General features: G+C 41.0%; 1 protein-coding gene across 1 annotated transcript; it reads left to right on the forward strand.

The window, feature by feature from the left end:
- The first annotated feature begins 6,610 nt into the window (after window positions 1-6,610).
- On the forward strand, window positions 6,611-25,401 carry MS4A7 (membrane spanning 4-domains A7). Its single transcript, XM_045787101.2, has 7 exons — window positions 6,611-6,740; window positions 13,645-13,804; window positions 16,328-16,462; window positions 17,968-18,024; window positions 19,761-19,967; window positions 23,081-23,182; window positions 24,210-25,401. Exons 2-7 carry the CDS (start codon window positions 13,658-13,660, stop codon window positions 24,258-24,260), a joined length of 699 nt encoding a protein of 232 aa, XP_045643057.1. The 5' UTR covers window positions 6,611-6,740; window positions 13,645-13,657; the 3' UTR covers window positions 24,261-25,401.
- Window positions 25,402-26,030: the final 629 nt, after the last annotated feature.

The following is a 26,030-nucleotide window of genomic DNA, read 5'->3' on the forward strand; positions in this document are numbered from 1 at the left end:
ACACACGTGCACACACACACGTGCACGGTACCACCACACATGACTAAGAGGCTCTTCACTTTTGCAACCATCATGGATTTATGTACTTGTTACAGCTTCCCAGTGAATAAGGGAAGGGTTAAGGTGTAGACAGGGAGAGATAGGGGGTCCCCCGGCTGGACTCTAAGACTGTCCCTGGCAGGCAGAAGCACTAAGACAGTGTGAACAAAAGATAAGGAAACAGACCACCCAGCCCTGGATGTGAGGGAGTATTTTTCTTTGGTGGCAGTAGTGTAATCATACAAAGTGACCAAACCTCAAAGAATTAAGTCATGAAGGGTGTTATCTATAGTCCTTACTCACACCAAGACAGCACAAGAATCTCAAGGCCACAAGCTTCCCAGTCAGTTCTCGGTAAAAGACTGCCACCAAAAGCCCTCAGTGGCAACCCATTCGGGACCCCTCTCACTCTAGAGACCTTTTTCTGTATCCTTGCTTAATAGAACTCTTATCACTTCGCTCACTCTCCTTTGTCTACAAGATCCATTCTTCCACTCCTTGAGACAAGAACCCTGCGATCCTGTACCACCAGCAGATGGCAGCAAAGTGTCCCGAAGGAAAGGCATAAGGCACTCGCTGTAAAGGCTAGATGCTAAGCTGTCCATCTGCATGTCAACAGGACTCATACAGCAGGAGATTGGGCTCCGTTGCATCTGAGGCCCAAAGACAATAGATAACTCAGAGTCCTGCCAAGGGTGGAGCAATGGGAGGGATCTGCCCCAGGAGTAGGCCACTTTTATATTAGAATTTTGACCAATGAAAGATTTTCTTCCCAGAGAATATTTTATTATCAATATTGTTTAGAACGCTTGCACGTGGATGACATAAAGCAGATGGCAGTTTTGTAATAATTTTAAAATTTTCTACAGACAATGCTTCCCCCTATTGCCTGCCCTTGGAGGGACTGTGCCCATCACCACCCCCACCCCTTCTTGATTTGCCAATGGAGTTGGTAATTGCCCCTAATCCGAATAAAATGCCATTCACGCAAGCAGAAATTGCAAAAGAAATAGCCAAAAATGGTTTTCTCAACCAGCCTATAAAATACTGAGTTGGAACTCAGAGAATTTCATTAGCCACAGAATATCACTTGAAAACTTTATTGAGAATTTCATTGGAAGAAACTTGTTGAGGTTCTATGGGGTTTTTCCCCTCTTCCCACTGTAGCAGAAGGAAGGAGGACTTCTCCCTCAGCTCTAGGCTCAGAAACAGATGCTTCCATGGCACCACGTGGGGAACTTAATGTGCAGACTCACCCCTTGAGGAAGAGGGTAGACTTGAGTCTAACACACTCCGAGGAGACAAAAGAGGCTAAGGTTTGGGCTTTCAACTCTGATGGCCGGTGTATTATCTATCACTGCATACCAAATGACCACAACCTTACAGGTTTAATAACAACACACATTTATTATCTCACGGTTTCTACAGGTCAGGGCTGGGCATGGCTTAACTGGGCTCTTCACTTCAGGGTCCCACAAGGCCGCAGTCAAGGTGTTGGCAGGGCTTTGGTCTCAACTAAGACTTGTCTGGGGAAGGATTCACTTTCAAGCTTCCATAGTTGGTGACAGAATCCAATTTCTTGCAGCTGTAGGACAAAGGACCCCCCCCCTTTTTTTGGCTGGGTGTTGCCTGAAAGTCTTTTTAGGCTGTTGGTTAGAGTCTACTCTAAGCTCCCAACAGCTGCCCACAGTCACTGGCCACGTGGAGCTCCACAACTGCCTGCTGCCTCAAAGCCAGCAAGAAAGAGAAAGAGACACCAGTAAGACAGGCTACAATCTCCTGCAACGTGATCATGCAATCACGTGCACATAGTCACGTACATTCTGTGACCGTGCTATATTCTATTTATTCAAAGCAAGTCATAGGTCTCACCTCTACCCAAGGGGAAGTAATCACAAAGGGCATGAACGCCAGGAGGCAGGAAGCATTAGAGCACCCTGGAGTCTGTCTGCCCCAGTGAAGCAGGAGCAGCAGGTTGTATTGGGGTGGCTTCCGTCCACAAGTCAGCCATGTGAAAGAAACCCCACCTGAGTGGTCTTAGACCGTGCTCCAAAAGGATACCAGGAGAAGCAAGGAGACCTTGAAGAGAATGAGGCTGGAGATTTTCAAAGGACACCCAGGGGTGGGACGTAGGAGGAATCATGATCCACTGGCTGAGTTAGTGCATTAGAGTACTGAGAGGGCCAAGCCAAGGAATCCCAGTGATGGAGCCCGGGTGCATTCAGCCCCTAGCAGCCTGACATTAAGGTGGGAAAGTACCAGTCGAAGTCCTCGTGCCTGCCCTTGACTGCAAGGAACAGAAATCCCTGTCAGCAAGCTGGGGAGGACTGTCAGAAAGAGTACTCTTTCCTCCTTCCCATAATAGATGTCCTCTTTAGAGCAGACCGGAACTGAGAGAGAAGCTTTCACAGTAAATGACAGTTGAAACTTGATTCTTATGTAAAACAGTACATTTTAAATATTCAAGTGGCTAGAATTCTCTACTCCCTGAAAGCAACTTTCTTGAGATTTTAAATAAGAAGCTGGGGACATCTAGTCCTGCTGAGGATGTCTAGATAGCACAGTTGTGGGGAAAGAATGAGGCTGTTTTCTTTGAAATCTATGAGTCCTGCTTATTCAAGTACAAGTTACAGATTTTGAAAACCCAAAAAGAAAAGGTGCTATGTTATTATTTTTAAAGATTTTCTTTATTTATGAGAGAGAGAAAAGGAGAGAGCACAAGCAGGGGGAGCTACAGAGGGTGAGGGAGAAGCAGGCTCACCGCTGATCAGGAAGCCCCAGTGTGGGGCTTGATCCCAGAACCCTGGGATCATGACCTGAGCCAAAGGCAGATGCTTAACCAACTGAGTCACCGAGGCACCCCAGTGCTATATTATTTTGGTGCTCTCCATGTTGCATACACTCATGCTTAAGAATTTGAGCTATTGGGGCGCCTGGGTGGCACAGCGGTTAAGCATCTGCCTTCGGCTCAGGGCGTGATCCCGGCATTATGGGATCGAGACCCACATCAGGCTCTTCTGCTATGAGCCTGCTTCTTCCTCTCCCACTCCCCCTGCTTGTGTTCCCTCTCTCGCTGGCTGTTTCTATCTCTGTCGAATAAATAAATAAAATCTTTAAAAAAAAAAAAAAGAAATTGAGCTATTAAATTCCTTAACACCACAGGATGCTCCTTGGAGAAGAATTGGGGTATTTTTAAGTGACTTTCTTAGAAAAAGTGCTCTATCCTCAAATTCCAATTAAAGAACCATGACTGTAAACCAGTTGTAATTTAGCTATTTTAACTAACTCACTTTTTCTACTTAAATGCATTAAAAAAATAAATGTCATCACTGTACATTTTTGTGCAGTATTTGTTACAATAAAAAGAACCACAAATAAATGTAATTTTATATGAAAATCATTGCATATTAAATAAGAAATATCTGTAGCAATAAATCTAGTTGACTATTTAATGGCAAGAATTCGTATTATAACTGGTTAAGTGCTGAAGGGATTTTGTCTGAGTACCACTTACTTAAAATGAAGGCAACATTTCATATCAATAAGGTAGCTTTTTCAAAATTTAACCAATATTAAGAATCTCAAATCACAGAAGGTTCATAAGATTTTATCTGATAAGATTTGAGATGTGTCAAAGAGTAAAAGAAACATCATCAGAGCTACCCACAAGAAAGAAAGAAAGAAAGAAAGAAAGAAAGAAAGAAAGAAAGAAAGAAAGAGGAGAAAAAAAGAAAAGAGAAAAGAAAAGAAAAAGAAAAAGGAAGGAAGGAAGGAAGGAAGAAGGGGGAGGAAAGCCAAGTTTATGTGTTTATACATGTGCCTGGTAAGGAAGCACCCCAGAGAGGAAATTCATTAAGAAATCACTGATTGGGGAAAGTAAGGATTTTTCCACTGATAAGAAGGACGTTTCATGGTGGTTATGTAAACTGAAGACTGAAACCCTAGCACTAGATGGGGAAAACCAGTTGTTTAGAACAAGTCCTGCTGTTCAAAGTTTATAATCATTTATCAGCTCCAGTGGGTTGAATCAGTTGTCACGAGACACAATACTCAGTTTTGATTTATTTCCTAGAAATATTTACCTTTCACATTCAAAATTACTTGGTAGCCAAAATTATAGGAAAAAACCGACGAATAAATTTTGGTCTTCAAAATGCCAATAACATTTGATATAATGCAGGTGTGTGTGTGTGTGCGCATGTGTTTAAAAATGAAATATAAAATTCTTCCAAATGCATTTTAATAATATTTGCAAAGTGTTGGTAAAATGATTTCATGTCCTTACACTGTGTCTATCTGGTTTAAGAAAACAGGAAGAAATCTTCTCAAGTCTTAAATGTGTCATTTCATAGTTTTTCAAATATTTACAGCTATATCTTCAGGTGAGTTCATAACCAGGTTATGTGAACTAATGCAAAGAATTCAGCTCACCAAGATAAATACACACGTGTACCTCAAAAGAAATTATCTTGCAAATTCGACACTAATTGTAGCAAGATAATTTGCTTCTTCATTGTAGGGTCTCCCTATCTTTCTTACAAAATCACAGTAACTTTATTCAGGAATGCTATAATGCACAACTATAAAAATGATATTTTCTAGCTTTTCTTGTGGATGGAAATGGCAATGTGACATGGTTCTGGCCAATGAGACTTAAGAAGAATTTTGCTGGAGGTTCTCGGAATGTGTCCATTTCTACCTTCCGCTTTGCTATCTTTCTTCTGCCTCCTGATAGTGGAGCACCCAACTTGCTACTACCATACAGCTCCCATGAGGATGAAAGCCTGCGTTAGTTATGGATAGCTGAGCAGAAAGATGGAAAGGAGGAGCTCAAATGTCAAAGAGGACAACGGACTGTGCTCTGGGGAACCTCTCCTGGATAGTCCGCATCCGCTGTTTCTGGAGAAAAGAAATCTCAGTCATCTCTGTTCTAGATCATAGATCTGAGATGCACTTCCATGTTTACTAACTTCAGGGTCAGCCTGGCGGGAGAGGGTGTGAAACTGGGAAATTCCTGGAATTCACCCTTGAAGCAAGCTTGTTAGCACCACGAGTCATTTGCTGTCTAGAGCACTAGGACTCTGAAAAGGGCTGAGGATATTCCGGTCAATACACAGGAGCACAGATTTGGAGTACATGTAGAAAAACTACACACAGAGCCCAGAGATCAATCTAGACATGAAATATATTTTTCTGTAAATGGGGTGGGAGAAGATATTGGGCAAAGAACACAGATTTTTATGAATTCTAATATATATGTAAAACTTAATGCTGGGCACATTATATAGACTTATATACATGACTTAATATATGACTAAATCCTCACATAAATTCTGAAAACCTCTTTGTTATCATTTTTTATGAGAAAACTGGTTATTTAACTGATTTCCTCACAAATTCCCTCTCAGACTCAGAAGAGGTGTGAGAGAAGCCCAATGACCAACATCTTTTTTGACAATTTGTTCAAAGCAGGTCGCAGACCCAGAGGAAGGTCTGGACCATGAGGGTTTTCCTCAGTGATGATGACGTTGGCCGTGGGGATGGAGATGATGACAAAGTGACAGACTGTTGCCCTGATGCACACTTGACCCAAATGCTAAGAGACTTGGATTCTAGTCCTACTTCTTCTGCTGACGTGACGAGTGATCGGTGGTAGGCTCCTTCAGCAGTATCACCTCATTTGGAGAATAAATGGATTGGACTAAAGTTCTCTCCAAGTATTTTATGAGTTTCTTAAATACCCCTGGCTTAGATTTGCTTCTCTCTCAGGGGACAGCCTTGCCACCTTCAGGAAACTGAGAAAGTATGGAGCACATCATGCTGCCAGCTGTCACTGCAGGCCACACTTTCCACAGCCATCCTAACCCCTGCCCTTCTGAGCAGAGGCTGTTCTCCAAGCAGTCTTAACAGGAATGTTAAAGTGGCAACAATGTCCCCTCAATACCCCGCACTTCCCAGCATGTGAGCTTGTATGAGGCCTAGATGGCTCTGCTTCAGGCCCCCATCCATTGCATCCTTCCCAAGATGTGCCTGGGTTTGCCTGAGCACTAAATTATAAGGAAGATATGAAGCCAGAGGCAGAGAAGAAAGAGGCACCCAAAGAAGTGACAGTTGGGCAGAAAGTCTGCCCAACTTGCCTTCAGTTTGCCAAGAGCCTGGGAGATGGGAAAATAAATAATTCTCCGAAATCCAAAACGAACATAATTGTTATCACTAGTAACTGAGTACCTGATTTTTGTAAGCTCTTTGCATCCTTTCTCTTTAGTCCTCCCAACAGCCAACAGTGAACTCATTATTACCCATCCCTATTTAGTAGACAGAAAACTCAGGCTAAGATAAACTAGTTGACTTACCTATACGAATGGGGGAAATGAATTCTAACTCGGATCATGCAAGTTACCAGTGTTCACAAGCTATTTATTCTTATGTGTTACTTGTATTTTGTGTCCGTTTCCAGTCCTTGAAATTTAGAAAAAGAAAGCAGAGGTACTTTTCATGCATTGATAGTAAGTACAGCGAAGCTCATATCTTGTGTAATCATAACTTCTGCTCTGAGAAAGGGGCAGGAAGTCTCAGAGGCTGGAGAGCAGAGGAGCAAGATCATTCTGGCAGGAACAGCCAGTAGGAAGTTCTGGCTGAGAGTTCCCTAGCAGAGAGCTAGCCCACCAGCCATCGCTTACAGGACTGGGCTACAAGAACAGGTGGGTACCTTGGTTCAGATCCTGAATTTTGTGGGGAGATGACTGTCCTTGGAATAGAGAGCCAGGAATCAGATTCTTATTCTGTCTGTCTTCTGAGTACCTGCATGACTGGTGAGTTAATTTCCTGCTCTGATCATTAGTTTACCACTTTCCAAACGAAAGAATTGGGTGAAACAATCCTTAGGTTTCCTTCAAGACTTGAGGTGACGATTTTTTACAATTCTCTGCATTTATTGGTATGTCACTCAGTCTTACACAGAATGTGCTCTCAGAAAATACTGCACTATTAGACTGGATCCTGCATTAGGACCCCAAGGTTCCATTCTATTTCTGTCATAGATAAAACTGCTGCATGCGAAGCAGTTCTCTTCTAAGCTATGATTTGTCTCCAAAGTGGAGGTTTAAGAACTGTCTGGAAAGGTTGTAGGCCGCCCTAAGTTTGCCTCCATTTGATGAATGTGGAGGGACCAAGCATCCCTCTAAGACTGTGAAGTCTGGGGATGATGGCATCAGTCTACAGACCTGCGAAACCATAAAGAATGTTGGCTCTATATAACCCTAAAAGGTAGCAATACATGTATCATAGCCTTAAACTCCATAAATCCACTTCTAAATGTTACTCTAAGGAGATAATTGAATAGGTGAGGCACAACAGAGTGCAAAGATGTTCACTATAGTGTTGTTCATAATGGTAAAGGGGGGGGGAGGAAGAGAAAGAAACGATCTAAATAACCTTCACTGATTAAATGAATCTTGAAACATCTATTCATTTGGATACACTGGCTTTTCCACTGTGGTAAAATATATATATATAACACAAGATTTAGCATTTTAACCATTTTTAAGTGTATCATTCAGTGGTATTTAGTACATCCTTATTCTTGTGCAACCATCCCTACAACCGAACTCCAGAACTTTTTCATCTTCCCAGACTGAAACTCCATGCCCATTAAGCACTAACTCCACATTTCCCTCCCCTGCAGCCATGGTACCCATCATTCTATTTTCTGTCTTGACGAACTTGAGTACTCTGGCTGCCTCCCAGAAGTGCCATTGTACAATACTTGTCCTTCTATGACTGGCTTATTTCACTTAGCATTTTGTCTTCAAGGTTCATCCACACTGTATCATGTGTCAGAATGTACCATTAGGCTTTTAAATTTAGGATTTTTATTACCTACATTCCTTAGTGTCAGAGATGTCCACAGAATAATGCTGAGTGCAAAAAGATTTCTAACAGACCTGAATAGAATGATTCTGTTTATGTAGAACGATGAATGTGTGTAAACACATAAAAAGAAAGAGGAAGAAAATGCAAGAATGCAAAGGATATGTATGAAACGCTAGTTATTGCGTAGAAGTCAGGATTTAAGGAATTTCATTTTCTTCTTCAAAATGTATTTCCTTTTTCATTGTATTTGCTAGGTTATATACTTTTTTAAACAGAACAATTAATAAATAATTAAAGAAAATACATGTACATGGCATCCAGAGTATGGTAAGTGTACCAAGGAGGCTTCCAGGTCCTAGTGTCAGGACTAGAATCAAGTATATCCTGTAGTCCTTGGGTATGAAGACTGAAAAATATAGGAAGGAATCCTATAGAAATCCTATAGGAAAGGATCCAGAACTAGAGACTTTTGTTTTTAAATCCTTAAATTGGGATTTTATTTTTTAAATTTTTATTGTGGTAACAACACTTAACATGAGATCTACTCTCTAACAAATTTTTAAATGTGCAATACAGTAGGTCTACCTATAGGCCCAACGCTGTGCAGCAGATCTCTAGAAGTTACCGGACACAACTGAAATTTTATACACATCGTATAGCAACTCCCCATTTCTTCCTTCCCCAGCGCCTGGCAACCACCATTCCAGTCTTTGCCTCTGTGAATCTACTTTAGATACCTCATATAAGTTCAGTCACTCAGTATCTGTCCTTCTGTGACCAGCTAGTTGACCAGCACAGTGTCCTCATAGTCAGCCTTACAAAGGAGGAAATCCTGCACTTTGTGACAATGTGGATGAACCCCAAAAGACGGGATTAAGACTAGAAAGAGGAAGGAATCTACTTAGCACATTTGGGCTGGTAAAACACAGGAGCTCATCAGAAGCCAATTTACTTTTACCAGGAATATGGGAACAAATGTCCAAGGTCAGAAATGCTCCTATGGCTAGTATCCAAAATCTATAAAGAACTTATCAAACTCAACACCCAAAGAACAAATAACCCAATCAAGAAATGGGCAGTAGACATGAACAGACATTTCTCCAAAGAAGACATACAAATGGCCAACAGACACGTGAAAAAATACTCAACACCACTTGGCTTCGGGGAAATACAAATCAAAACCAAAATGAAATACCACCTCATCAGTCAGATGGCTAAAATTAAGAAGTCAGGAAATGACAGATGTTGGCAAGGATGCAGAGAAAGGAGAACCCTTCTACACTGTTGGTGGGAAAGCAAGCTGGTACAGCTACTCTGGAAAACAGTATGGAGGTTCCTAAAAAAGTTGAAAATAGAGCTACCTTATGACCCAGCAATTGCACTTGGGTATTTACCCCAAAGATACAAATGTAGTGATCTGAAGGTGCACCTGCACCCCAGTGTTTACAGCAGCAATGTCCACAATAGCCAAACTATGGAAACAGCCCAGATGTCCATCAATAGATGAATGGATAAAGAAATGGATAAAGATGTATATATATATATATACACACACACACATATATATACACACACACGTGAGATAGATATATATATATGAATATTACACATACATCAAAAATTGAAATCTTGTCATTTGCAATGATGTGGGTGGAACTGGAGGGTATTATGTTAAGCAAAATAAGTCAATCAGAGAAAGAAAATTATCATATGATCTCACTGATATGTGGGATAAGAAAACAAAACAGAGGGAGGACCATAGGGAAAGAGAGGAAAAAATTAAACAAGACGAAACCAGAGAGGGAAACAAACCATGAGAGACTCTTAATCACAGGAAACAAACAGGATTGCTGGAGGGGAGGGGGTGGAGGGATGGGGTAACTGCGTGATGGACATTAAGGGGGGCATGTGATATAATGAGCACTAAGTATTATATAAGACTGATGAATCACAGGCCTGTACCTCTGAAACCAATAATACATTATATGCTAATTAATTAATTAAAAAAAAAAAAGAAATACTCCTGTGAGTGAATGCGGAGCTGGAGAGTAGTAGCCAATGGACTTCAGCTATGAGGGAGGGAAGACAGAAGGGCTGAGGATTATGCGCGGCTAGATGGGCAGGCCCATACCTACCAGGGATATAGAAGAGCCCAGGCATTACATTGCCTGGGTTCAAATCTTGCTCCATTATATGCTATATATACAATCTTACGCAAACCATTTACCCTTTCTAAGCCTCATTTTCTTTTCTTTAATTAAAATTCCAGTTAACATTCAGTGTAATATTATGTTCAGGTGTATAATTGAGTGATTCAACACCTCCATACAACACCGGGTGCTCTTCACAAATGCCCTCCTTAATCCCCATCACCTGTTAAACCCATCTCCCCCACCTCCCCTCTGGTAACCATGAATTTGTTCTCTATAGTCAAGAGTCTGTTTCTTGGTTTTCCTCTCTCTTTTCCCCATGTTTGTTTGTTTTGTTTCTTAAATTCCACATATGAGTGAGATCGTATGGTATTTGTCTTTCTCTTACTGACTTCTTTTGCTTAGCATAATACTTTCTAGATCCATCCACATTGTTGTGAATGGCAAGATTTCATTCTTTTTGATAACTGAGTAATATTCCATTGCATAACATGTCTGTGTGTGTGCGTGTGTGTGTGTACCACACCTTTTTTATCCATTCATCAGTTGATGGACATTTGGACTCTTTCCATAATTTGGCTATTGAAGATAATGCTGCTATAAACATTGGGGTACGTGTATCCCTTTGAATTAGTATTTTTGTATCCTTTGTCTTTTTTCCATTGGATATTCTTTCCTGCTTTGTTGAAGATTAGTTGACCCTATAGTTGTGGGTTCATTTCTGGGTTTTCTATTCTGTTCTATTGATCTATGTGTCTATTTCTGTGCCCAGTACCATAATGTCTTGATCATTATAGCTTTGTAATAGAACTTGAAGTCCAGAATTGTGATGCCTCCAGCTTTGCTTTTCTTTTTCAAGATTGCTTTGGCTATCTGGGGTATTTTGTGGTTCCATATAAATTTTAGGATTATTTGTTCTAGCTCTGTGAAAGATGCTGTTGGTATTTTGTAGGGATTGCCATCGATGTGTAAACTGCTTTGGGTAATATAGACATTTTAACAATATTTGTTCTTCCAATTCACGAGCATGGGCTGTGTTTCCATTTCTTTGTGTCATCTTCAATTTCTTTCATCAGTGTTTTATAGTTTTCAGAGTACAGCTCTTTTACCTCTTTGGTTAGGTTTATTCCTAAGTATCTTATGGGTTTTGGTGCAATTATAAATGGGGCAGATTCCTTGATTTCTCTTTCTGCTGCTTCATTTTTGGTATATAGAAATGCAACAAATTTCTGTACATTGATTTTGTATCCTGCAACTTTACTGAATTCATTTATCAGTTCTAGCAATTTTTTGGTGGAGTCTTTCAGGTTTTCTATATATAGTATCATGTCATCTGCAAATAGTGAAAGTTAGACTTCTTCCTTGCTGATTTGGATGCCTTTTATTTCTTTTTGTTGTCTGATTGCTGTGGTAGGGACCTCCAGTACTATGTTAAATAACAGTGGTCAGAGTAGACATTCCTGTCTTCTTCCCGACCACAGAGGAAAATCTAAGCCTTATTTTCTTACCTGTAGAATTCAAGTAACAATAGCACCTATCTCTGAGAGTTGCTGTGTAGACTAAAAGAGACTCTACACAAAGCTCTTACCAGAGTGCCAGACTCACAGTGGGTGCTGGGTAAATGTTAGCAATTATTATCATTTTATCAGGAACTACTGTTTGATTTTGAAACCCAGAATCTTTCCAAACCTGATGATTTTTCTACTGCTCTGGTTTTAAAGATGTGCTAGAATGCTCACCCATGGCCTCTTTGCCCCAGCTCTACTGCAAAGGATTCAGTGTCAACACTGATCCCCTCCTTGTTTATGTTACCTTAACCATACTGCCGTTCAGATTCCAAAATCCCAAAAAAAGAAAATTAACTCCTTAGACAAGGAGAACGATATTTTTAAAAACTTTTCAAAGGCGTTTGATGCCCAGAGAGCATGAGAAACGACCAGGGCATGGATCTAGGAGTAGAAATGGGGTAGAAGTCACCAATCTTTTATTGAGTATGGAGCACCTGATAAAGATCACAGGGACACAACAAAAGGCACTCATCTAAATCACCTCATTCAAATCCTCACAAGAGTCCTTCATGATAGCATTATTATCCCTGTTTTATATTTAATGAAACAGGATAAAAGAGGGGAAATAACCTGCCTGTGGCCAGCTAATAAATATCAGAGCTGGAATTCCGATGGGTTTTAGATATAACTGATATGTCCTGAGAGTATATCATGTGCACTTGCTCTATGTTGAAACCATTACATGCATCATCTCATCTCTCCCTCACTATGAACCTATGAAGTGGCTAAAACAACCTGCTTATGGTAAGTTTAGAAATAACTGGTGGGTGTAGAATATAAGCATAGGATTGGACTCCAAGACATATGCTCAGATATGCAAAATGATGCTGAGGCATTGACTTCCAGCTCACTGTCCTTTCCCATCTTCCTCACTAGTAATGAGATTGTAGATGCCAGTTCCAATCTTTATATGTTATGCACTCCCTCCAAGAGAACTTAGACATTGAGGAGAAGGATCAGGGAACAGAATGGTGGCACCATCAGATTATCACAAACTTTTATCCAATCTATGGCCTTCAAGGGGGAGAATGTTGTGCTGAGAACAGATCCAGGGAGCATCCCAGTGGCTGGACTCTGCTGCTCATTCCACAGAGTCTCAGCAGCACTGCTGAGCTGGTGGGCAGCAGACGACATGCGCCTTGAGTCTACACTGGAACTGCCAATGTTAGGAAAGAAGAGAAGATGAGGAAAATTAATGTGGTGTTGAGGAAACTATCACAAGCTTCTGAGCCAGATTGACTTGGTTCAGACTGTTATGCAAATACAGGATAATAATAATGATATTTGCTACCAGGTATTAAACACTCCCAATGTGCCAGACTAAGCACTTTGTGTATTTCATATAATGAAAATCACTTGAACTTATTAGTCCTGAGTTTCTAATGCATAAAGTGGAGTTAATAACACCTAAGCTGTTATAAAGATTAGAGCTACTATGGTCTAGTGCCTGGAATTTAGCAGGAGTTAAATAAATGTTCGTATTAACAATCATTGAGCTACTATGGGCAAGAGGGTCATTCCTTGTGGGACAGGAGCTATACAAGAGATGTGGACTAGGATTAATCAACATCTGAGTGGAAAGAAAACAAGCTATGATGGAACACTGAGCAGTATGGGTGCAGCACAGAAGTACAAAATCAGGATCTGTGGCGTGGAAATGCAGCACAGCTAAAGCACAGACACGTGGGCAGGACAGAGAGGCTGGAAGCAGGGCTGGTTGGAAGGACAATGAGGTGGATGCGCTCAAGGCTGCAAGGCAAGTTCTATATGAATTGTTTACCTCTCCACTGTGGGACTCCTCAAAATGTTTATAGTTTTCTCCCCACGATATGCTTCCTGTCCACAATGGATGGACTGTGTCAAGCATGCTGGCCTTCCAACACTTCCACTGCTCCCCACATTCAGTTTTGTTCCTGAAGGACAGGTCACCCCTTGGACAATGGAGAAAAATCTTAAATGGTTTCACATCTTCAGGTTGAACCTCGGGTCCTAACTGAGTTCACTGCCTCTTCTAGCATCGTCAGCATCATGCTATCACAGCCCAAGACCAAGGGAGACTTTGAATCCTTTACTCCAAATGACATTTTCGTCCTCAAAAGGGAAAAACCTAAACACAGTGACCAAAAGGAAGATAACCCAGAGAACAGTCTGCAGGAAGAAGCTACAGTCCTTGGAGTAAGTTGATGTCATTGTAAGGCGAACATGGGGAGAATGTGGTGAATGCCTTCAGACTACAGATCTACAGTGGATCTTGGACAGTCTTTCATTTTTTTTCCCATCTGACTCCGGGTTAACCGGGACCTGAAATGGGGCTTTATGGGAAGACTCTATCCAACTCAGGCCTTTCTGTAAACTAAAACCACTAGGTCTCTACTTGAAATCTATATAAGAAAGTCTCTTGCAATTTGTCTTTAATATAGTAGATTTTGGATTTAACCACATGATTTTACTCAATGGGATTAAATTAGATCTTTCTGTTTTGAGCTCATTTCTTAACCATTTTGAGATGAGACAGTTTGGACTAACCTCACTATAGATTTTCTCCCTGTTCGCCTAACTATAAGACATCCACATGTTCCCGGTTCATCATCCTTCATATCCAGGACTTTAATTCCTACCTGCTCTGAATATCCCCTTTTAAGACCTGACTCCTATTCATTTCCAGCTTCGGAAACCTGCCTAGTTGTGGCCTCTGGAATTCAGGGTCAGTTAACAGCATAATCCTCTTCATTCCCCAATTTGTTTCTCAAAGGCCTCCACATCTATTGTGCAAACAGAAACCTAGCTCCCAAGGGCACTGTTTCCACTGCGACCCTCACTTCTGGGCCTGGAAGTGAAGGCAGTCTCTTCTTTGCTTCTCACGGACACTTCTAGATCAATCTTCTCCTCTCAATCTCCAAAAGCTCCTACTTTAGTATCTCATCATCCAACTAAGTAATTCACTCCCACTTAAAAAAAAAAAAAACAACTTAATGATCCTTTTTATGTATTTGAAAAATCTTAATTCAGTCTTCTACCCCCAAAAAAGATATTTTTAAAAAGTTATCTATATTATGAGCACGGGAAGAAATTAATTATCTCAAGCAATTTAATCAGTCATGAACTTCAAAAGGTTCTATTAGGTAACTCTAGTATTAGGAATAATTGAGAACTGATAGGAGAATTAAAATTTCAGAAGACAGAGTTTAGTTTAAAAATGTAAAAATAATCAATGTTTTAGAAAATAACATTAATAACGTACTGGCAAACCTGAAAAGTGATCATCCTTAGAAAAATCATTTGATGAACATGTTGCTTGAAAATAAGACCAATTGTTTGTCATTCTGCTATCATTTACCAATACTCACTCCTTAATTTACTTCTTCCAAACAACAGGTTCCGAGCAGACTTGCCCTGCTCCCTACAATCTAGCCTACATGCGGCCTAGAATCACAAACACTTTTCACTGTGTCCTTCCGCAATCAAGAGATACTGTAAACACGTTTATTCATTCAGGCATTCAGCTGCCATTTCTGAGCACCTTCAACGTCTTGGCCATTATTTTACACACTTAGGATAATAGGTGGACTATACAGTTAAAAGAAAAAAAAGAAACAGAGACCTAGTCTCAAAGTCCTCCTGCTATACAGGAGGACTCCAGGTCATTGCCACTTTTTTTACTCTCCTGGGTAATTTGCCTTTTCCTTTTGAGATACTGTCCTCAATCACTGTCACTCCTTCCAAGAGAGGTCCTATCATAAGCCTTAACTGTCTCAATATTCATGTTTATGATTCCTCCAGTATCGCATCCTCTCTTTCCTTGACCTCTTCTCCCCAGGTATCTTCCCCATCCTTCCTTAGGCAAACATTCCATGAGTCATACCCTGGGCCTTATCAATACTAACAGCAATAAAGCCACCATTACCTACATTTTAAGCATCCCATACTCCACCAACTCTGATCTTTTTAGAGTATAGAAAGTGCTCAACAAATATAGACATTATTATCACCAATGACCCGAAAATAGTAATTATTATTAAAATCCAATGATAAATAAGATAAGATGGATTATGGCACTAGAGACTTTCTGCTCTGTTTTATTTCAATTGAAATTGAGTACTATATTAACTCTTCCTTGGTAAGTTTGCTTTCTACATCCATCTAGCTGAACTAGCATCCAGAAAAAAATTTCTCCATTTGCTTTTCCTAGAAAAAAAAATATTTGTCAACTATCTTTTTCAAAATAAAGCTAAAATAACGTTTGATCATTCCCTGATTTGCTAGTTTAATAATCCTAGCAGAAAAGAAGAGGTTATACATGACTTTCTATTAGAGAATGACTATTGGCTCCTTGTAACACCTTTTTTTCCTATTAATTTAATTTAAATTAAATTTAATTAATTTATTTATTGTGAGAGAGAGAGAGAGACAGATTTAACACACATGAGCAGAGTGGACGGAGCAGAAGGAGAGGGAGAGAGAGAATCTCAAGCAGGCTCCATGCCCAGCACAGGGCTTGATCTCACAACCCTGAGATCATGACCTGAGTTGAAATCAAGAGTCAGACACTTAACCGATTGAACCATCCAGGCGCCCCTTTTTTTCCTTTTTAATATGACAAATTATATTTGTACTCTTTATAAACACAATGTACATTCAAATAATCACTTTCATCTGTTCAAAGTGTGTTCCTAGAATTTTCCTTCTTGTCTTTTGTAGATTATCCAGATCCTGTGCTGCCTGCTGATTTCAAGTTTGGGGGCTCTTTTGGTTTCTGCTCCCTACTCTTCCCACTTCAAGCCAACAATTTCCACCATTTTGATGTCTGGGTACCCATTTGTAGGAGCTCTATGTGTGAGTAGAGTGGGGTCTCCACGAGCGGATATGCTTTTTAAATGCTAAGTAGGTGCTAAGTCACTCCATGACTCCCAAGAGGTAGGAAGAGAGGAGAAGGCAGTCAAGGCCTCTGACTTTCCCTCTATCATTGTCCCTTGTGATGTTTCTCCAATCAGGAAGAGCAGCAGATGGGTTTAATCCCTCCTCCTGTGTCAGCATCCCAGGGAGTGTCTAGTTGGGGCAGGAGGCAAGAGGGTAATACAGTGGGCATACCAGGACAGCATTTCTTACCTGGCCTCACAGCCTACCTTTGGAAAAATGGAAGATTTTTCACATTCTTCTTTGGGCCTTTGATGAGGCCATTGGCTTTCCTCTAGATTAAGAATAATCCACCTGTCAGGTAGAGAGTGAAAAAATCTATTTTAAAATAGAATGAGCACCACTGGTAGATGCCACAGGTTTGCAGAGAATTAAACTGGCAACAGTAAAATTCATGGGAAGCGAGGGCACTTGTTTGTGTTCAGAAGTAATTCTGAGAATTTGGAAAACTTTTTTGATGCCTTCCATCTAATCACTCAGGGAGAAGGGCCTAGTCAATCCTTTTCTTTAGAGATAGCGAGGGCCTAGTCACGCCTCCCACAAAGGGCCACTTATTTTCCATGTAGTGTCTTGTACAAAGAAGAAAAAAAGCACACATTCTGGGCAGATGAATTCTACGAAGGCACCACCATTGTATGGATATAGCCCTTGTGTGAACACAAATTATGCAGTGTTGCAAGGAAGCCCTGCTCCTGCCCCCAGAGCATAATTCGTCCTTATATCCCTATCTGATCAGTAGTTGTGGCTCCCACATTCCCTTACGAAAAGTAGAAATAGGTCATGCTGGACCTTCTTTGTCGGTGACTACCCAATCCCTAAAAACCACAAGCTTCACCAATCTTTCGGCTTCTCAGAACATTCTCCCTCCACCAGCTGGATCCTTAATACCGCCGAGCTCAAATACTGACCTCTGGTGCTTCAGGATGAAAGACTCTTCACATATGTCCCTGTACTTCCCACCTTCCTCAGCTCCCAGTCTAACTCAGGCCCCCTACACCAATACTTGAAGCTCACGTGTTTCGCTATCTTGTGCCATCTGAGCCCCTTTCATAAGTGCTTCTGTTGGCTGTTCCCGCATTCCTATCCCTTCAAGTCACTGGTCTTTCTCAGCTTCCTTTCTTCCCACCATGTAATTCAGCACTGCTCTCCTCCTTCCACATACACCTCCTCTCCAGGCCACCTCAGCTGACAGTGATTTTTGCTAACACAAATCCAGATCCTCTGTCCATCTGCCCATTCTTCAAAGTCAACGTAAGCATCCTGAGAGTGGAAATCAGGACTCTATTAAAATGGACCTACACCATTCCTACAGTGTTATCTCCCTAGAAGTTTTACATTACTGATTGATTGATTGATTGATAGTAACATGGTGGCCACATTTCCACAAGACAACTGAACTGATTATTTCTCTCTTTTTTGAGCAGTTTGCCATTACTGGATCCCTCTCGATTATTTCTGGGAAAAAATCAACTAAGCCTTTTGTAAGTATGAGAACTATCAAATCTCAGCTCATTGGAATAAAGGGAACTCAAGAGTTAATTACTCTAGTTCAAAGTTTCCATTCACAACTTAGGAAAACAGGGCTCTGAGCAGGGGAAAGAACCCAAGTTCTCACTGCTGGTCTCCGCAGAACCGGTATAAACACAAAATTCCTTGCCTTCTAGACCAGTGCTCTTCTACACAGTGTACTCCTGGATCATATTCCAAGCTTGGAGGAGAGTTACCTCACTTGCTTAAGCAGTAGAAATTTTTAAATATACCATGAAGTCTTTAGAGTTTGTTTTCTTGGCCCTGAAGAGGGTAGATGACCATCCCAGCTAGAACCTAGAGATCCTTTTTCTGGAAAAACCTGTCTCATAATGAATCAACTTCCCTAAGTGGCAAAGTCAGAGACACAGGTGTATGGGCTTAGATCCTGTGGTTAGCTCCTCCACCCTCTCAGAAACAAGGAATTATCAGACTGTAGCCACTTTCCTGACTTTTGTCAGGAAAGTGTGGGTGGGGTCTTTGATCCTCTCCATAGCAAACTTTTCCTTTCCCCTGCCACACACTCACGAAGACGACTTAGGGAAAAGCTACATCCTGACTCAAGAAGTTTCAGAGTGTAGTTAGCTATGGATGAGGGCACATAAGATGGTGTAGGAGGCTGGTATATGTTCCCAATACTTGAAGCTAGAATCTAAACCCCAGAACCAGTGGACAGAATTTTGAAATGTTCACCTCATTGGATGGAGTCAGAGCTCTGGACTTGGAACCAGGAAATCTATACTCTGTCCCAGCTCTGTTGCTGACACATCTGTGTGCTTGAAAAAGTTCCTTCCTTCTCTGGCCTTCAGTTTTCTCATTTATAAAATGTGGAAGATAAACATGTGTATCTCACAGGCGGCTTCTCAAGTGTCCTGAACACCCTAAAAGGGAAAAACAATACTTCGGATGACATGGCACGATGTGGGCTCCAAACAAAGGACACAAGACAACATGTGGGCTCCATTGCCCACGTGGCAGCTCTGGGCAAAGGCACTGCCCATTCCATCTGCTCTCCCTTTGGTAACTCAGCACTTGAAGCCACATAGCTACCAGGTCCAGGGAGAAGGGGGCAGAGCAACCATCCTCCCAACCCACAGTAGCCTATAATGATGTTCAAGTAGAAAAGAGCATATGCTGGGAACCTGGCACAGAATCTAGCACATCAGTGTCTTTGCAGAGGAACCATATTCTGTGAGAACCCTTTACCCTGAAATGTAGAATATGACCCAGGAGAAAGTGTGATGCATGTGGTTCTCAGGCCTGATCCACCTATAGGTAGATACCTTCCAGCTTCTCCAGTTTTCTCTTGTATGGAAAGAAAAGACATAGATTGGTCTAGGAGGGACCAAAGGCCATATTCCAAAGCTGTTGAGGAAACCAAGGAATATATTGGAAGTGGTTTGAGCAGTTTTACCTGTCTGCAGGGAGCCAAGGAACCAGCAACCTATCCCGAAGGAGGAATTATTCATGCATTCTTGCACTCAACAAACATTCGTTAATGTATCAGGTGATAAACTAGACAGTGAAGAGGGATACAGAGATGAATAAAATACAGTCTGTACTCCCAGGAGTATGCAGGTTACGGGGGAAACAGACTTAGGGAAGCACCACTGTAGTGTAAGGGATGGAGGGATAACAGTATCACACACTGCTTCTGCCTTGAGAGCCCAATGCAGAATTTCTTTTTCAGGCCATGAGCAGCCTGACCTCAAGTGCAGTGAGTTCTCTCACTGCTGGAGCAGGCCTCTTCCTCCTTGCTGATGGCCTGGCAGCCCTGAAGACTGCCTCTCGAGGGTGTGATTCAGAAAGGGAGTATCTAGCCACACTGCCTTATTCGATGTACTATTATTCGGAATATGAATTCAAGAACTGTCTCCTGACTAGTGTCAGTCTAACAGTAAGTAGCTTCAGACTCAGTATCCTGTCATGTGAAATCTCAGTTTCTCTCCTTTGCATAATTTCTGCTTTTTCAGCAGTCTGTATCCTGCTGATCTGCATGCCTGGAAGTAGACAGAAAAAAAAAATTGTGGTTGAAAGAGTCCTGTCAGCAGACTGCAAAATATTAGGGATGCACTGTGCCAAGTCAAAATGGGAAATCAAGAAGGGCTGTGGGTTCAAGAGAGGTCTCTTCTGGCAAGAGAAATATGCAAAAATAAACTACTGAGATGACACCCAAAATAAAAAAGCTTCTGCACAGCAAAGGAAAACATCAACAAAAAGAAAAGGCAACCTACTAAATGGGAGAAGATATTTGCAAATGACATATCCTATAAGGGGTTAATATCCCAAATATATAAAAACTTACACAACTCAACACTGAAATAACAAATAATCCAATTTAAAAATGGGCAGAAGACATGAATAGATATTTTCCCAAAGAAGACATACAGATGGCTGACAGACACATGAAAAGATGTTCAACATCACTAATCATCAGGGAAATGCAATTCAAAACCGCAATGAGATACACCCTCACACCTGTCAGAACGGCTAATATCAAAAAGACAGGAAACAAGTGTTGGTGAGGATGTGGAGAAAAGGGAACAACATGCACTGTTGGCAGGAATGGGAATTGGTGCAGCCACTCTGGAAAAATTAAAAATAGAAATACCATACGATCCAGTAATTCCACTACTGGGTATTGACTCAAAGAAAACAAAAATGCTAGTTTGAAACGATATATTCACCCTTGTGTTTACTGCAGCATTATTTACAATAGCCAAGATACGGAAGCAACCTAAGAGTCCATCCACAGATGAATGGATAAAGAAGAGGTAGTCAGCAGTCTTTCCTACATAAAAAAGATTTCATTCTCAATAGGTTTAGCTCTCAGGGTGCTCTCTTTGTTGAGCAGGCATTCCCCCCCCCCAAAGCAGGCAGAAGTATCCCTTTTCATTTGAATTTTATTTGATTTGGGATTAAGGTAGCCACATTAAGTTAGCTATAGAACTTGGACTTTAAGCCCAAACACATAATTATTATACTTCAGCCCATCAGGGCTGGCAGAGGGAGAAGGGGATGGAAGATGGCCCACCAATGGATTCCACTCCTAGAAGAAATGCCAACATCTCTGGGCAGCATTTTCTTGCCAAAATTTCCCCCAAGCTGGATGGTCATCACCTGTTGATGGTAAAAATCTTGGCTTAGTCAATCCTCTATATATATAGGCTCATAGTTTTAAAACCATACACTTTGGCCTTTTAAGGAGAAAAATTTCGTCCTTTATGACTCCTCTAGCAGGAGCCAGGGAGACAGATGTAGTATCTCTTATTCCCTTGAAATGTGTGCAAGTTTCTGCCCATGTGACCCAGAGGTTGTCAAAAGCAACCCCTTTGATCCTGGAGCTTGAGGAAGTGCAAGGGCACAGAAATGCATCTGGTTAGAAATCAGTGCAAGGAAGCCCAGGAGACAGCATAACCCTGGTGCAGGGCAGACATCAGGCAAAGCCGTGAGGGTGAGGGAGACATCCTCCCTGTCGGGACACTGAGGGTTTAACTCAATGAAAACTACTCTCAATACATCAAACTGTCTCCTACTTTCAGACAACCAGAGAACTTCCTGCAAAATCAGAGAAGTTGCAACAGGACCAACCCCAAATGCCCACTCTTTATTAACACAAACATAACCTGAGCAAAGTAACACATCACAACATTTAAAATACATATCTGAGGTTGGAAGAAGGAAGGAAGGGAGGGTGGAAAGAAGGAAAAAAATCGAGGAAGAAAGGTCCCTTATGTTCCAGGAGCTAAGAAGGATCCTGCAGCCAGGTAACCAAACAAGAGCTGGGACCAGAAAACCAGAGAGGTCTGGACGGGAACACAGGTGTTACAAGCTGAGATAATGGCATTTTAATGCCCATGACAAATCTGAAGTTCTTCAGGCCCACACTAAGTGCTCTGTGAAAATGTTAGAAGCAGAGACTTAGTATTTACCCTATTTATGAAAATAGGACAAGGAAAACTCTGCCCAACATCCCACGAAGGTTTAAGAAACTCTGCCATAAAGGTTTCTAGGATGAATTCATCTCACCAAGCCACGGGAAGGAATGGACTGTACCCAAATCCAAAATTACACATAAAACATAGGAACTTCAAATACAAGGATTAACTTTAAAACTTCCTGGGTCTGTGGAACTCCTGAGGTTCTATCAGAATCAAATGTAAAACTTCCACTAGGGAGTCATCCATAAACCCAACCAATGGGTCTCCTGTATATTAAAAAATTCCCTCCACCCACCCATATACTAACATCATCTAAGAGTAAAAAAGTTTTGAGAACCATAAGAAAAAATAGGGAACAGCAGGAAATGGAACACATATGAAAGTTAGTTACTCAAGAATTGGAGGTTATATACCAATTTAGAAGACTATAATGAAAATATATTTAAATGATTAAAGGCATAAAAAAGGAATTAAAACCAAAATTAAAGAACATGACAGTAAGAAAAAAGAACAAGTAGATTTGAAAAAGAACTAAACAGTATGATTAGAAATGCCAATTATAATCTTTGAAATTAAAAATTTAGTGTATCAGTTAAACAGTAGATTCAACATATCCAAAGAAATAAATAGTGAGATGAAATTTAAGGTCTGATTAAATCACACAGAGCACAACACATTACAATAGAAATCTGATAAATACAAGCGACAGGTTAACAGACAGGGAGGACACAGTGAAGCGAAAAGGGTCAACACACATCTAACATGAGCTCCAGGAGGATAGCCAGGGAGAGAGGAAATATGCAAAAAGAAATAACCGGCCAAATTTCAGAATTAAAAAAAGACATTAGATTTCAGATGCTTGAAGCTATGAACAGAGACTGTTCCTGGATAAATAAAAACAAATCCACATTACAAACATCATAACAGTAAAAATAACTAGAGATAAAGGAAGGGTTTACTTCCTTTATCTGCTGCTATGTATTTCCCTGCTTCTGTCCACTGCTAGAGCTCTCAGCCCCCAGTCTGCTCTCTCCAGTCAGGCACCAACCATCCCTGGCTTGATTCACAGGGGGTGCTGGTGGTGATGCTGGTCTTCACTGTGCTGGAGCTCTTACTGGCTGCATATGCCTCCATCCTTTGGTGGAAACAGGTGTACTCCGACAACCCTGGGGTGAGTACTCTGACATATCACATGACACCTGCTGGGTCCCAACATTTGAGCTGTGATGATCCAGGTCGAGAAAGTGTCAGAAAGAGAAATCAGTTAGTGGTCATGAGATTCGTGTAGAAGGCGATTTTCATATTGAGGAGAGAGTGGGCTCCTTCGTGATGACACAGGTATCTGAGATTATTAGTGGGTGCCTTCTGGCCAGCAAGCCAGTTAGAGACCTGCTTAATATGAAGTTAGAAATCACCTGCCCTGTGATGGCTGGGTTGCTCAGTTGGTTAAGCAGCTGCCTTTGAGTTAGGTCATGATCTCGGGGTCCTGGGATCAAACCCTGCATCGGGCTCCTTGCTCAGCAGGGAGTCTGCTTCTCCCTCTCCCTCTGCCCCTCCCATGAGACCCCCGTCCCCACCAGTGCTCTCTTTCTCTCTCTCAAATGAATACATAAAATATTTTTTTTAAAAAGATAAAGATAAAAAAAGGAAAGAAACCACCTGTCCCAAGCCCTTAAGAAAGAACTGAGGCTTGGATAAAATCACATGGAGAATGAGTGATACAGACTAACGGGCTGAGAATGAAAGCTTGATCTCCTCCTTCTTGTCACGGACACAGCCACCTGCCTCCCTAGAGTTTCCATGGCCCCATCCCCTTGCTAAATGTGATGGTATCTTACTAGGGAATCTCTGTTCTGTTTATGCTTTTCTGTGTTCTTCCTTACTCCCTCTTCGGGCATGACATTACAATTTAAAAATCCTTGCCTTTCCTCTAAGAGCCGTAATTTTTTTTTTTAAAGGAAATTACTTAAAGGGACAGAATAATGATTCAATTATGGTCTTATTAGTAAATGGTAACATGATTAGCAGATTGAAGAATGAAATTTGTTTGAAATTAATACTGATGCAATCATATATTTTGGTAAAGTTGGAAAGGCTACTACTGTACAACACGTGGAGGGAATGCATTCTAAATATGGATCAAAGAAAGCCTCTAAAATCAGCGTTTAATAACCAGTGACACACTTTCTCTTTTCTAGAGTGCATTTTCCTTGCCAAGGTCAAATCCAACGTGTCAAAAAGCTCTTTAAGGTCATGGACAGAAGTAACGCCTCAGAAGAAAAAGGAGAAATCCAGGGCTCCTGGCAAAGTGTGATTAGACTTTCCTGAAATTTCAGCTACTTTAGACACTGAAAGAAACTTGCAGAAAACAGCTTTTGTTTGGCACTTGCTCACTGTGTAATTTCATTGCTCTTGAAAATAATCTCACAAAAGCCCATGTGGGTAAACTGAACAGAAAGTGATTCATCTACCCATGAATAAGGAGAAAATGTGCTCTCTTGTGCTACTGTGATGTGGCTGAGTCACGTGGCTCCGCAGGCTCCACTTCTGTATTACCTTCACACTTACAATGCTTAAACATTAGGTATTAGGGACTGTAAGAACTTTTAAATTAAAAGTACTTTAGAAATATATGGCTCCATCTCTCCCAATTGAATGAAGTGAATTTCTGTCAACTGAATGTGGCTCAATATTCTATCTCATTTAATGATTTTATTCTTAAATATCTGGCTTCAAAGATCATAATTTATCATAATGCTCTTCCCCATCTAAGTTCTAGGCCAAATAAGAAATTAGCCATATAGAAAGAATATCCACTTTATTACTGTACTGGAATAAACAACATGACCTATCCCACAGAGAGGGGCCCAATATTGTCCCCTGGGTCTAGGCCTTGGGTCCTATCCCAAGGGAAGGATGCAGCAGAAATGCAAACATATGTTTTCCAAATGACACGTACAAAAATGGTCATAGAGGTAATACACATAATTGCCTCCAAAAGGAAACTATCCAAATGACTATAAACAATAAAAGAGAGAAATAAAAATCGTGGTATATTCATACACTGGAGTACTAAACAGTAATGTAAGTGGGCAGACTATAATTACATGCAGCCATATAGATAAGTCCCACAGACATAATGTTCAAGGAGAAAAGGGCCATGTATAAAAGAGTACATACTGTATGAGTCTATGTGTATAAACTTTAAACACAAGTTAAACTAGTAGATAGTGTTAGAAGCAGGACAGCTGTTAGCCTTGGGGGGTACGTATTTACTGGAAGGGAACCCAGAGGGTCTATGGGCTTGCAGAAACATTCTTTTCCTCGATCTGGTGCTGGTATCATACATATATGACTTGTGTTCTCTTGCTTCTACGTTATAATTGAATAAAAATGTTTTTGAAGAAGTTACTTCTGACCCCTTGACCTGTCTGGTTATTAAGCCATCCCTCACTTCTCCATAGTCAATTTCCTTTGAAACATCATCTTCCAAAAACCCTGGAGTCATCTTCGGCTCTTCTACTTTTTTCATACACTATATCTACTCCAGTCACATGGGCCCTCTGCTGTCACATATTCTTTCTTTAGAAGATTTACACTGGCAGGCCCTCTACGTGGAGTACTTTTTCTGCAATTACTTCCATTGCTTTCTTTCTCACTTCTTTCAGGTTTTTCTTCAAATCTCTTTATTGCAGTGAAATTTCCCCCACCAACCAACGTAAAATTATGGGCCCCTCTCCCATTCACTTGCTTATTTCTTCCTCAACGCACTTACTACCATCTGACATACTATGTATTTTCTTTGTTTATTAATTGTATGTCTACCCCCACTAGTCTGTAAGCGAGGACCCTCACTTACTAGTCTCCACTGAGGTTTTCAGCTCCTGTTTATGTTTTCCCACGTGCGTGTGTGTGCGTGTGTATTAGTATTTTATACTAGGGGTGAAGGGCCTTGAGATTCCTCCTCATTCTGTAAGCCAAGCAATGCAATAAAATATTTAATCCAGGACCTATTTCTT

Source organism: Ursus americanus, chromosome 24, assembly GCF_024610735.1.
Source record: "Ursus americanus isolate L20-20 chromosome 24, mUrsAme1.1.p, whole genome shotgun sequence".
In the NCBI taxonomy this organism is placed as follows: Eukaryota; Metazoa; Chordata; class Mammalia; order Carnivora; family Ursidae; genus Ursus; species Ursus americanus.

Bases quoted from the DNA above. Each gene is read 5' to 3' on its own strand.
- MS4A7 (XM_045787101.2), top strand. From the start codon at position 13,658: ATGCTATCACAGCCCAAGACCAAGGGAGACTTTGAATCCTTTACTCCA. The intron at 18,025-19,760 runs GTAAGTATGAGA...TTTCTTTTTCAG, and splicing joins AAAAATCAACTAAGCCTTTT to GCCATGAGCAGCCTGACCTC. The intron at 19,968-23,080 runs GTAAGTAGCTTC...CTTGATTCACAG, and splicing joins TGACTAGTGTCAGTCTAACA to GGGGTGCTGGTGGTGATGCT.